The sequence below is a fragment of the Sebastes fasciatus genome, chromosome 12, assembly GCF_043250625.1.
Source record: "Sebastes fasciatus isolate fSebFas1 chromosome 12, fSebFas1.pri, whole genome shotgun sequence".
Taxonomy (NCBI): Eukaryota; Metazoa; Chordata; class Actinopteri; order Perciformes; family Sebastidae; genus Sebastes; species Sebastes fasciatus.
Genome location: NC_133806.1, coordinates 30,702,084 through 30,714,169, shown reverse-complemented (window position 1 = coordinate 30,714,169; position 12,086 = coordinate 30,702,084). Strand labels below are relative to the sequence as shown.

Below are 12,086 nucleotides of genomic sequence, written 5' to 3'. Positions count from 1 at the left end.
ATGTGACATCGTCAGATCCAATTTGCACACAAACAGGATCAAAATGTGTAGAGAATGATTTTTTTTTAACATACATGGTTTATTAGGATGGACTGAGGATGGACTTTCTCTCCCCGTCTCTGTCTCTCTGGCCCAGTTGCTGAGAGAGAGAGAGAGAGAGAGAGAGAGAGAGAGGATGTGCATCTGTCCTGCAGGTTCTGAGACTTACATAAGATAAACCTGCTCACCTCAATGACACTAATCTCTGTGAAGAGAGGATCATCTTCCCTCCCTGCACTCTCTCACCTTCTCTCTCTCTGTCTGTCTCTCTACACAAACACCTCTTTTATGATCCGCTACATTTTGTCTGTACTCACAATTCTTTTTTTCTTTTCCACCTCCTCTCTCGCTCCCACCCTAACCTCATCCAGGATCACTAAACTCTGTATTTCCTCCCTGTTGACGCCGTCAGCTGAGGTGTTCTTTTACAGAAGTCAATCAATCTTTAAACATCAGCAACAACATCCATCAGCTCACCGTCGCTCCCATTAACACCTGCTGTTGACCCACTATGTCTATGTATCTCTTCCAGTGTCTGGTTTCTTCTGTGTTTCCAGTAGCAGGTCAAGACTAAACTGACTTGTCTTGCATTACCTCTTTTTGACACGCCTTTTGCTACAAAAACTTTCCCAGGTTGGCTCATATTTGCTCCAAATCTACTGGAAATATTGTTCACTGTTTTTAAGTACTTACTGTGGAAGTGACTTAACATTTTCTCCTGGAACTGAGCTTCTTTTTATTGTGGCCTTTTGATTAGGGATGAATATTACTTTTTAATGTCCGATACAGATACCGCAACCTTCAGTATCTGCCGATACCAATCCGATACTGTCTTTTTCCCTGTCTTAAACAACTAAGTTTAATAAATTTAATAACTCTACATACTTTGCAGATTCAGGTTATTAATACAAAATATGTAAGGGATAATGTACAGCGGGCCGCTCATTGTTGTGAAAGAATCCCTGACAGGGCGATGCTGCACTGTGGACTCTCATCGCCCTGACGGGGATTCTTTCGCATAGCTGTACATTACCCCGCTTATTACACGGCTACTTACTGAAGAAATCAATATTTTTAACACAAAAACGGTCCGCCAGAGTCCGACATCAGAACTGCGCGCATAGCAACGGCCTGCTATACATAAAAACGATCTGTTATAAAGAAATTACAAACCGCAGAACGCCGTGATTGACCAATCAGAATTGAGTATTCAACACAGCTGTGTAATAAAATGAAATAATAAATGAAGATGTATTACAATAGATTAAACTACACAGCTGTATATAAAGTCATTAAAATGACCTCCACATTTACCAGCTGCAACATTAAAGTGATGAACACTTTAATGCATCAATCATTAGAATACAATAATATCATATATATTATTCTGCGTAATGAGTACTTTTACTTTTCGTACTTTAAGTATATGTTGATGCTAATACTGATGGAGACTGTAGTCAGCTGATACTTATCTGAGTTTGCAATTGTCACTACTAGTGACACCTTTTTACATAACATTTAACCCCATATCAAAATATTGGTTAGTGCAGCTTTAACTTGAGCAGGACATTATAGACATTTCCCCACCAGTGACTATTGTAGCTATTTGATTTCACAGCATGAAGGCATACAGTCAAGCAGGTGACAGCTACTGTCAGTGAATTTAAGAATGAAACAAAGCCAGTATTAATATATCCATGCAGTCTGGTATAGTGAATTCAACCTTATTGTCAATACAAGGCCAATATCAGCCAGCCGGTAATCTCAGACAGATACATCAGCCTCCAGGAAGAGCCTGTGATGTATCTGCTGATGTACGAGTTCACTGCTTGAGGCAGGTTGTTGTCTGGAGGCCCAGAGCGATCCTGATGATGTTGTTTTACTAAGAACAGTAGTGTGCTGTAGGTCCATCTGTCTGTGACCCGCAGCTGACTTTCCCTCTGCCTCTTTATCTCCCTCATGGCTGTTAACATGCATGATGAATGTTTCCTTACTGTTTGCACAAACTCACTCCTCTGGAATTTGTTTACAAGCCTGGCTTGATGTGGGGGGGATTTCTGCTCAGTGTTATCCCACACTCCTTAAATAAGAAAGAATATAATGATGACATGTTCTTATTACTGAGACTAAGCCACATTGTAGATTGAAACAGTACGTGAGCTTGGCCGCGGTCGCCGCTCCCCACGAGCGGACTGGACCCAGTCAGTTTTGTCCAGCCCCCCCTCCAAACGGTTTCCGCTTATTCCATAAAAACTTTCATCTGGAAAAAATTCTTCATAGCAATAGAGAGGGGAAAAGGAGAGAAACCTCGCAGACAGTGGAAAAGCCATTAGAGATCAACTGAGCCCTCAGACAAGCAGGAGGGACGCGGACCTGGAGGATGAATGACAAGTGTCTAAGCTTCTCCTCAAAGGTAAACAGGTTATTATAAAGACATTCACTGGCACATACTGTGGGGATTCACTCTGCGGTCGGCTTCAGCTATCGCCCGCTGCCAGCTGGCTACTGCGGGGAGAGTCTTTCACAACTTCACTCTTCAAAACTTTCAAATCAAAGCTCCCTCAAATTAAGAGGGCTATTTTGTCTGATGCTGCATCTCAAATTAAGGACCTGAGATTTAGGCCCTTCGGCGCCGTTGTTACATCAATCGGACTTCTTTACAGCAAACCACAAATGAGAAGGCTTCTTAAGAAGAGATTAAGTAAAGTCGTGCTTTAAATTAAGACGAAGACTAGAAACACCACCAGGTATAAACATGTACGAGATAGTAAGTAAAAGCATTCCTACTGGCTGCTGGTAACGATGACGGCTGTGATGGTGTAACACTAAGCCTGACTTTGTTTGTTCCAGTGTTTTTAGGCCATGTATTGATGATAATAGCCTCTGGTGATAGGAATTTCATGCTCATTGTCACTCATACACTCAGACAAATGCCATGGTCTAGCCCTGTTTAGTGCTGCACAGAACAGTACAGTACTAAATACTGTATTGTGGTCCTAGATGGATACTCAAAGACGTACTTACCAACCTTGAGACCTCAAAAATATGGAGGACTTCAAAACCAAAGTGGGGGGTTTCAGGGTTCTCCCCCACAACAATTAGAGTGTCAGAGACTTTGTTTCCTGCATTTTGGTGAATTTTAAAGAAGGAACAACATCAGCAATAAGCCTCACAAGAATGAACCAGAAAAGAGACACAACTAAATGATGGACAATAAATAAAGCTAGCTATGGACACCACGGCACCTGAAACTTCTTTTAGAATCAACAGTAGAATAAAACATCACCAAAGGAGACAACGTGGACATGTAAACAATATAAACTCAATAGGTTGCAGCCACAAACACAGCAAAGGAGAGACTGCACAGGTTTTACCATCTAATGTTGTTGTCCAGTTACTCACCTGCCTGAACCTGGATCTGTGAGTCTTTAGCACAGCGACGCCCTCCACAGTTTGATCCAAGTTCAACTCCTCTACTGGTTCATTTTCAATGCAGACAAGGAGTCCACTCGGCCTCCTTGTCCCAGTATGACCAGTCCACTTGGCCAGTCCACTGTCACATCAGGGATTAACAGTGTAAAACAGCAGAAAGTCCTCATTCATCTCATGAAGGTAGAAGTTCCTCAGTGGACGCAGAGGTCACCTGGAGGATGAGCATGTTAGCATGTTAGCATGTTAGCTTGTTAGCCAGACCCAGCCTGTAGGCTACTGTGCAGGTCACGAACATTGTGTGCTCGCTGGGTGCGGTGCATTAAATCGGTCATTGATTAAGATACATGCGACATGTTTTACTATGCCGATGTACAGTAATGCTAATTATAACCAAACCCTGTCATTTGATTGTGGTTGAAGTGGCCCCTGACCGTGAACTCGGCGGCGGTGGGCAAACATTTATCACTTCCGGTGTGTCACCTCTCTGAAAGAGAGGAAACTCTGGTGTTTATCTAACAGCCGCTGCCACCATTTTTGTTCCGAAAACGCTTATTATATTTATAATATTTTATTTTTCATCACAGACCATTTTGATAGAATATGACAATAGAATAGAAATAATTTTATTTTACTTTTGTATGGAACTTTTTAGGCGGACGTTTTACTGGCGTCCGGTAGTCACTTTCAGTCCAAAATGGCGGAAGCGTAGCTCTGCTGCTGGGCGCTGATGTTGCAATGGAAGGAACAATTGACTTTCACTTCTTGTTAATATACGTTCTTGGATGGATCTCTGCCCTCCTGCTGCTGCAGACACACCTGCAGCTTGTTCTCTGCTGCAGCTGATGATTTATCTCCTTTCTTCCGCTCCATTCTCACACAGTTTATCTGGACTTTTTCATGTGACTTTTGTTTTTACTCTGTAAATTGAAATGTAAAGTATGCCTACAATACTTGTGATAGATAGAATTAACCGATATATAGAATTTACAGATTTTTTAAAATACCGTACTGTATTCAAAAAGTACAAGTACACAAAAATAACTTTGTTACAGTAACGAGAGTAAATGTAATTGGTTTCCACCCCTGAGTAGAGTTGAATTAATCCCTAAAACTGAACATGAGTCCTTGCAAAATCCAACATGTGCTGCTACTGCTGGCTGGAAGCTACTGTGTGATACTGATGCAGAATGCATATTTGCTGCTATATGGAAGATAAGAGTTGATGAGAAAAAGTACTCATCTAACACAGTGTAAGACGTCAAAGAAGCAAATCTATCTTTAAATGCCAGAAACAGGTGACTCACTCAGGTAGTCATTCAATGGCAGGTTATTCCTATATTATTGGTCATCATGACATGAAGACTTTAAAGAATAGGTTCACATTTCTTTAAATCTTTCTCAATACTCCCATCATGTCCAAAGACTTGAAACTTGACTTGCAAAAAGAAAAAAGTGACTTGTGAGCATCTCTGCTTTGTAGTTCATGAACATATACTTTGTATACTTTAACTTATAGTACTTAACCAATGATTTATTTATTACATAAAGAGACTTGCTGCTTTTGCTATTTGACTTGATGATTTGTGATGAGATTTAAAAAAAGAATAAAATGTATGGTTCATGCATGCCTCTATAGTGATCGGATAATCCAAAAACTTGCTGAATGAAGTAAATTCATATCAAAACAGCCTTTTATAAACTCTCACACAATTTAATAGGCTACTCTTTCAAAAAGGAAGCACAACTACAAGCCAAGTATTCTTTTCTGTCGGCCTATAAGGCATGAATACTTAATTATACTTTTGTATATCTTGATCAAAAGATTAAGTAAGTAGGCCTATAAGCCAAGTATACTTAGACTTTTCTGTATACTTGTCAGTATGAGCCAAGTATACTTAGACTTTTCTGTATGTATACATATATACTTTTGTTAAGTATATCTCTGATAAGTACATATAAAGTAAACTGAAACTCTTTTAAGTTCAAAAGAAGTATACTAATAGTACACTTGAATAACCTTCATTTTGGTAAGTATAGTTAGTATATTAAAAGTGTTTGTGGTTGCTGCAATGGTTCCTCCTGTCCATACTGGCCATTAAAAGATCCCTTCCTAACGTGATTCCACTGAAGACAATATCGGGCTTCAAATCAAGTGGCTATCCTCCAAAGTCAGTCTATTTTATACCAAATGCCCGCTAGTAATGTTTTATGGTAGACTTGAAAACAGTGATTCTATTCTTTATGAAAAAGGCTAATAGAACATTAAATATGCTATATGAGCCTAACCGGTCGAACGTACACAACACTTGTATGCCTGTATGTGCATTTCTATTCAGCCTCAACCTGTCAATCATCAATGGCTCAGATTAATGAGCTGTAAATGCGCTTAAGTGAGAGCGATAATGTCTGCTATATATAGTACCGTGTCATACATCTCTTACTCATTGTCTTCTCCGTATCTAGGACATCATCGTTATGTGACCTGTCAGCTCTGTTTTTGAGAGTTTTGTTTCAGCCTGACAACCATGAGACAGTTGGACTCTGGTCTCTGCAGGCCTTAGCGCTGATCGTCACTGCATTGCTGTCGGAGTATGGTGGTGATGGTGGGGGTTGGGGGGGCTGTTAACAGAGAGAATTTGATGAGCAGGCAAAGATATTCATTCTACAAAAGCGTCGAAGTCTCTTTTTTGGGTGGATGCAAATCCCCTCACATTCAACAACAGCTCTTTCTGGCAGCGGAGGGCCAGTTCTGGACGGGTTTCTGGCTGGGCCTGTCGGGCCCTGCAGGCCATGGCAGGGGTGAGTGAGTGGGCAGGGAACCCGTCTGAAAGCCACTGAATGGCTAACGTCAGTGAAAAGAGACTCTCTCACTGTCCTTTGAGAGAAGAAATCTGAAGTTCATCAACAAAATGAGCATTTTCTCACATTTGAGCTGCTTCATCTGTGGACCAACGTGACTAACACTCAAAAAAATATGAAGAACGACAGACATGACAAAACCTGGCTTTCAGATATTTTATTGATGAAAACATCTTTAACCTTTTGACCCATTGGACACATAACATAACATAGCAAAAAAAGCTATTGAGAACATATCCTTTGAAGCCCGATCACAGATTCAAAAGCACTGCAACACCCTGCAGTGTCTGGTACATTTATAAAAATAACAATCATAAAAAATATACATACAAGACAAAGGATCTCTTTTTCTGTCTTTTCCAAAGTGTGATTTGTAAAACACTGCATGAACAGAAACGGATATTTGAGACGACGCATACGAGACAATGCAGTAACCCACGATCTCTAACTGACAGGCACGATCACTAACTGACAGGCAGACTGGAGCTAGCTAGCTAGTCAGCTGTTGGGACTTCACTGAGTATAAAATGACAATACATCGCCTAACACAATCCAGAGGACACCGTCGACGTGGACAGTCACTGAGAAGATACAACAACTGAGCAGAGCAGTTGTGGATTATCAGAATCAGGCGAGTCAGAGGATAAGAAAAAAAGCTCTTTTCAACGCAGTATTGAGTTGATGCTGGTCTTCTGGGCCTAACGTACCTTTTGATGCTATTTTGTCTATCTGCCATCCGGAAAGGCTGAAGTATAGTTTGCAAGGAGTAAGTGAGTTGGCAAAGCTGAAGCATGTAATCATATATATACACAGTTCTTTAAAATGAAGTGGAATGAAGCATAAAAAACCCATTAATAAAGCAACCTCACAAATGAAACATAGGTTGCAACTTAAAGTCTCGTGACGCTGGTGTGAATGCATGTGATTTTCTTCAGTTTCAACTCTTTTTTTTAAACAACAATCACATGATTAAAAAAGAGAGCGAATGCTGATTTCAGAATGTTTTGGTGTCCCTTTAGCGCTGTCCATAGTGTGACCTCAACAGAGACAGTTTGTACAGTAACGCGTGGTAGCCCTAGAGAGATAAACCCCATCACCAGCTGCACCCATCTCTCCAGACCGACTCACTCTCCCTCCTGCTACGTTTTCCTTTCTCTCCCTTTTCCACCTCATCTATCGTCTATTTCCCCGTCTTCTACATCAACACAGCATCTTTTTCTATATCAACACACGGCCCCTTTAAACTTCAGGGCTATCAGCGGGGCCAATGAAACGTTTGGCACAACATCATGTGAACCCTGAACGGAGCGCCTGCAGACCCAACCCAGCTAAGTTCAAGCTCTTCAGCAGCAGCTGAGGAATTCCCTGCCAGGGTGCTACAGCAAATAGTGTCTCGTCATTCGAGGTGTCTCTGCAAATATCCTTCAACTTGTAGGCGGAAGCATGGGGAACAGACACCAGCTCTCTGAATGCACTCTTTCCTCTCTCTCTCTCTCTCTCTGTTTGTCTCTCATCTTCTTCTTGTGAACTTTTGTTTTTGAAGCACCACTGTACAAAATATACAGGAAATTGTGTGTGTGCGTGTGAGTGAACGTTTTCTTTGTTGCTGATGATCTGAAAATGCACGTCATACTTTCTCATAACAAATATGCAATATGTTAATTTGGGACATGCAATACAGCATGTTTGGTTTCCAAATACCCGCACGAAAACATTAACGCGCGCTGCTATTTGTCGTCCAAATATAAACAAACACCGACTGCATGATGTCACATATACATTCACAAGCCTCTGGGGTGCTATGGTCTTGTGTGCCTGGCTATCATATAAACAGAGTGGGGCTAATTCACAAAAAAATCATATGGCCTGCTCATTCTTTTATAGGCACTTTTAAAACACACAAATGTTCACATATACAAATAGACACAGCTTCATATTTTATTTATTTTTCCCCCATCAAAATAGGGTTTTAATGTTAGAAACAATCAAGAAAAATCTTTGGTCTGTAAACAACCATAATTATATCCAAATGCAAGGCAGAGACGCCAGTTTGTTATCCAAACTAGTTTAGCAGCATCTCACCTCAGTTAAGCTGACGTAAAACAGAGTCTAGGGTGCTGCACACACCTCTGATTTCACCTTGAGTGTGTGTGAGTGTGTGTGTGTGTGTGTGTGTGTGTGTGTGTGTGTGTGTGTGTGTGTGTGTGTGTATGTGTGTGTGTGTGTGTGTGTGTGGAGCAGCTGTCAACTTCAGGGCACTGATGCAGCTGTTTGGACTGTGCTGGCTAATCAGTTCTTGACGGATTCAATCAGTCTCGCACAGATTCGATGACAGTTCTGCTGCTTGCGTTCGAGGCCGTCACACACTTGCATTCGGCCTTTATTTCAAAGCTACCCAAATTAGTCTTTTCCAAACCTGGTTGCAGGTCAGTTGGCATTTCAAGAAATGTGAGATATTCACATTTAAACACAAACTCGAAGAGTGAAAGCCAACTGTTCATACTCAGCGTATGAACAGAAAACACAAGCTTTGATGCAAAACATTAAAGAGAAGACTCCTTTTGCCGTCAGCTGTCAAACACTGGGCAGGTTTGAGTCGGCGTCTATGCTGCTGCTCTCTCCTGTTTAAACAAAAATCAGACTCTCTCCCTCCACCTTTCCTCTGGGCTGACTCAGTTACAGGGCAGCCAGGTGGAGTACGTAGGCTGCTGGCAAGCAAACATTGGCTGAACCTGTGCTATGTAGTAGTTACTGAAGTTGCCATCTGCCACATAAGGAGCAGGTTGGTAGTAACATGTGACGTTGGCCACGTTGGGGATGACATTCTGCTCTGCGAGAACGCGTACCGCCAGCATGGCTATGAGCCCGAGGGTCTGCCGCCTCTCGTGTCCCATCAGGCACACCGTGCTCTCGTTGACCACTCCGTGGAGGGTCATCAGGTAGTCGTACTTGCGGTCCTCCAGGCCCACAAAGTGGTTCTGAAGGTAGGACTCCAGCTTGCGCTGCTGTTCACCGATGTCAGAGAAGTCGATGAAGAAGCGGGAGCACATGTAGCGCTGCAGGGACTTCATCTCGGTCTCAGAGGCGGCCCGGAACCCCCTCACCAGCAGGTGACAGTACTTCAGCAGACCCCCGCCCCGGATCTCTTCTGGGTTCCGGGTGCAGATGTACTTGTGACGTAGGTGGTCCAGGGCCTCGCTGAAGTCCCCGTACACGCTCTCGCCCACGATGGTGGGGTGGAAGGTCTCGGCCATGGGGTTCTCCGAGCACTCGTAGAACAGCAGCAGGGAGTCCAGCTTGATCTGAAAGGAGTCCACGCTGAACTCAAACTGCCGCCGGAGAGAGTCCACAAACTTCAGCTCCACGTTCTTTCCCCGGTTGTTGGAGAGGGAGATGAGACTCCAGCGGTCCGAGTCATTACACACCTTCACCATCTTCTGCACATAGGCTTCCTGTGTGTGTGTAAGGGAGAGAGCAAGAGCATACATATTAAGTAGACAGCCTTAAAAGTGCAATTATTAGTTCAGCAGAGCCATGTACATGCACATTTTGGCCGAATTTTGCATTTTGCAACTAGGTTTTATAATTAATAAGCACTTATCTATATGTAAAAGTACTAGTTGCATGTTTTGTGTTCTAAGTCTTGTGTTATTAACGCTATTGACCCTAATATTAAAGACCTTGGATATGGATCTAGGTGACTGAGCTCAGGATCTCTTCCAAATTGGTTTAACTCAATCCTCTTAACTACAGAAAACCAACATTTTACTATCACTAAACTAATCTAATTGCACTTTAAGCTGTGCGTAATGGTCGTTGAGCCGAATTGGCACAAATGCAATTAATTCTAATCACATATCTAAAAGTAAACAATTGAAGCAGGAAAAAAAAGAAGAAGAAAGTTTGTCAGAGTGAATGTACCTTTAACGTTAACGGGCTTATTTTCTCTTTATTCACACAGTCGGGTAAAAAATCCAGGAGACAGTCCAAAACTATGTCCTTCACAGTCTGGAAATCACTTTCACCTTTCATATCTGCGCAAAATATGAGGTCGAGGTCCTTATAGCCCAGTCCGCTGTCTCCGTGCAGGATGTGGCTGGCCGCGGAGCCGTTTAACCGGACGTCCCGGACGTGGATGTGTTTCTCCTCCATCCGACTGCGCACCACTTTAACGATCTGCCGCGGCTGCATCTGCAGCGTGGGGAAGTTGCCCCGGCCGTGGATCGGGATGGTCTCCGTGAGGATGGCGTCCAGACGCTGCACCTGATCCCAGGTCAGGACGCTTGTGTTGCTGCCTTCGGTGTCGGACACACCGCTGCTGGTGGAGCTACTGTCGTCCTCTGACATGGTGACGGATGGAAAAGTCCTCAGCGATTGAAATAAAATAATTTTTAAAAAAATTAAATAGTTTTCTCAAAATAGGAACAAATTGCGTAATTTACGCACAAATTCTGGGTGACTGTAACTTCATCCACAGCAGTATTCTTAGGATCTGAAGTCGTCCGAGATGACTGTAAACATTTAGAAATAGACTAAAAAAATATTAAAATACCCAAAGGCAAATAGTGACAGTGCGTTACAGTTTGCGCAATAAGCCTGTGGTTGGAGATCCAGTGGCGCAGCAGTGGAGTAGTTGAGGAAGAAGTGCAGCCAGTGAAGAAGCGTCTAGAAAACAGGACCTAACTTTCTCTTCTCTTCCTCTGAGCTCTTAACTTTCTCTTCTCTTCTTCTCGTCGCTCTTCAAACATCCACCCCGGTCCAGTGCTGCTGTCAATGAGTCCGCTCGCTGCGCATCACAGTGTTTGAAGGTTGCTGGTGATCCAGGAGGGGGTTTGCTTTTCCGGCTGTGACTCCATCGCCCAAAGGCACGCCTATGATTTTATAAAATTTGCATGAATAAGCTGCTCCTCAAGTCGCACTTTGGCACAATCCTCCCTCTGATGACGATCGAGCCCTCGCTGGAATCTGGTGGATTCTTTACGCACAGCTCCTACATACTTTTCATTTCTCCTCTTTTGCTGCCAAGAAGCGATCCCGTTAATGCAGTTTGAATGTCCTCAGGAAATCCAGCTTTCTTTACCCAAAAAACTCTGTTTAGTTGGACATATTTGTCCCACTTGTGGAGGAGTTAACCGTTACCTGCCCACTTGACATGCTGCGTCCTTCTGCACCAGTCGGCTCTGTGCTCTGTGGTGTGGAGATGTCAGCTGTGTTTCAGCCCGCCCACCTCTGACAGACAGACAGGCTGCTGCTCAACCAGAGTGTCTCAACACGATCCCACTGTTCATGAGCTCTCTTTAGTCCAATTCCTATTCAATCTGAAGTCCTTGAAGTACATGAACAAGATATTACTCCATTAAATATTTTCTGCACAAAATGATAATTGATGCACTTGAATTCATTCAGAAATGACAAGATATTTAGAGCCAGGCGTCATCATCTTTCTATAACCAAATATAGACTTTAAAAATCATAAAAGTAAAAGAAATATATGTATAAATGTTTTATTTTATTTGAGTTATCTCTGTAAGATTCAACTGGTGCTGATCTGCATGTAAAGCTCACTTAGTGCTACCATGTCGCCCTCTGTGGGCTGATTTAGGTTTTGACATAAAGTATCCTAATAAATACAGTGGGACTATTTAAGTGTCACATTAAAGACCTTTTCATTGCCAATCTGTTGCTGAGGCAACAGCTTTGGTCCACATGTACTTCCTGTCAGCTACTGCATTAACAACCATTGGAACAGGACATGC

At 42.6% G+C, this 12,086-nt stretch overlaps 1 protein-coding gene across 2 annotated transcripts in view; it reads right to left on the bottom strand.

Moving 5' to 3' along the window:
* tent5aa (terminal nucleotidyltransferase 5Aa) overlaps positions 1–11,560 on the bottom strand; it is a 198,443-nt gene extending 186,883 nt beyond the window's left edge. The window contains exons 1-2 of one of the 2 annotated variants that reach the window (XR_012596404.1): positions 10,252–11,560; positions 7,806–9,782 (exon numbers count right to left, since the gene is read on the bottom strand). Coding sequence is in view for 1 of the 2 variants with exons in the window: in XM_074654715.1 (XP_074510816.1) it covers positions 9,003–9,782; positions 10,252–10,677 (1,206 nt within the window). In the remaining variant the exon portion in view is untranslated. Of the gene's footprint in view, positions 1–6,472; positions 9,783–10,251 lie in introns of those variants that run through there. The other variant, XM_074654715.1, reaches the window with a different exon arrangement.
* Positions 11,561–12,086: the final 526 nt, after the last annotated feature.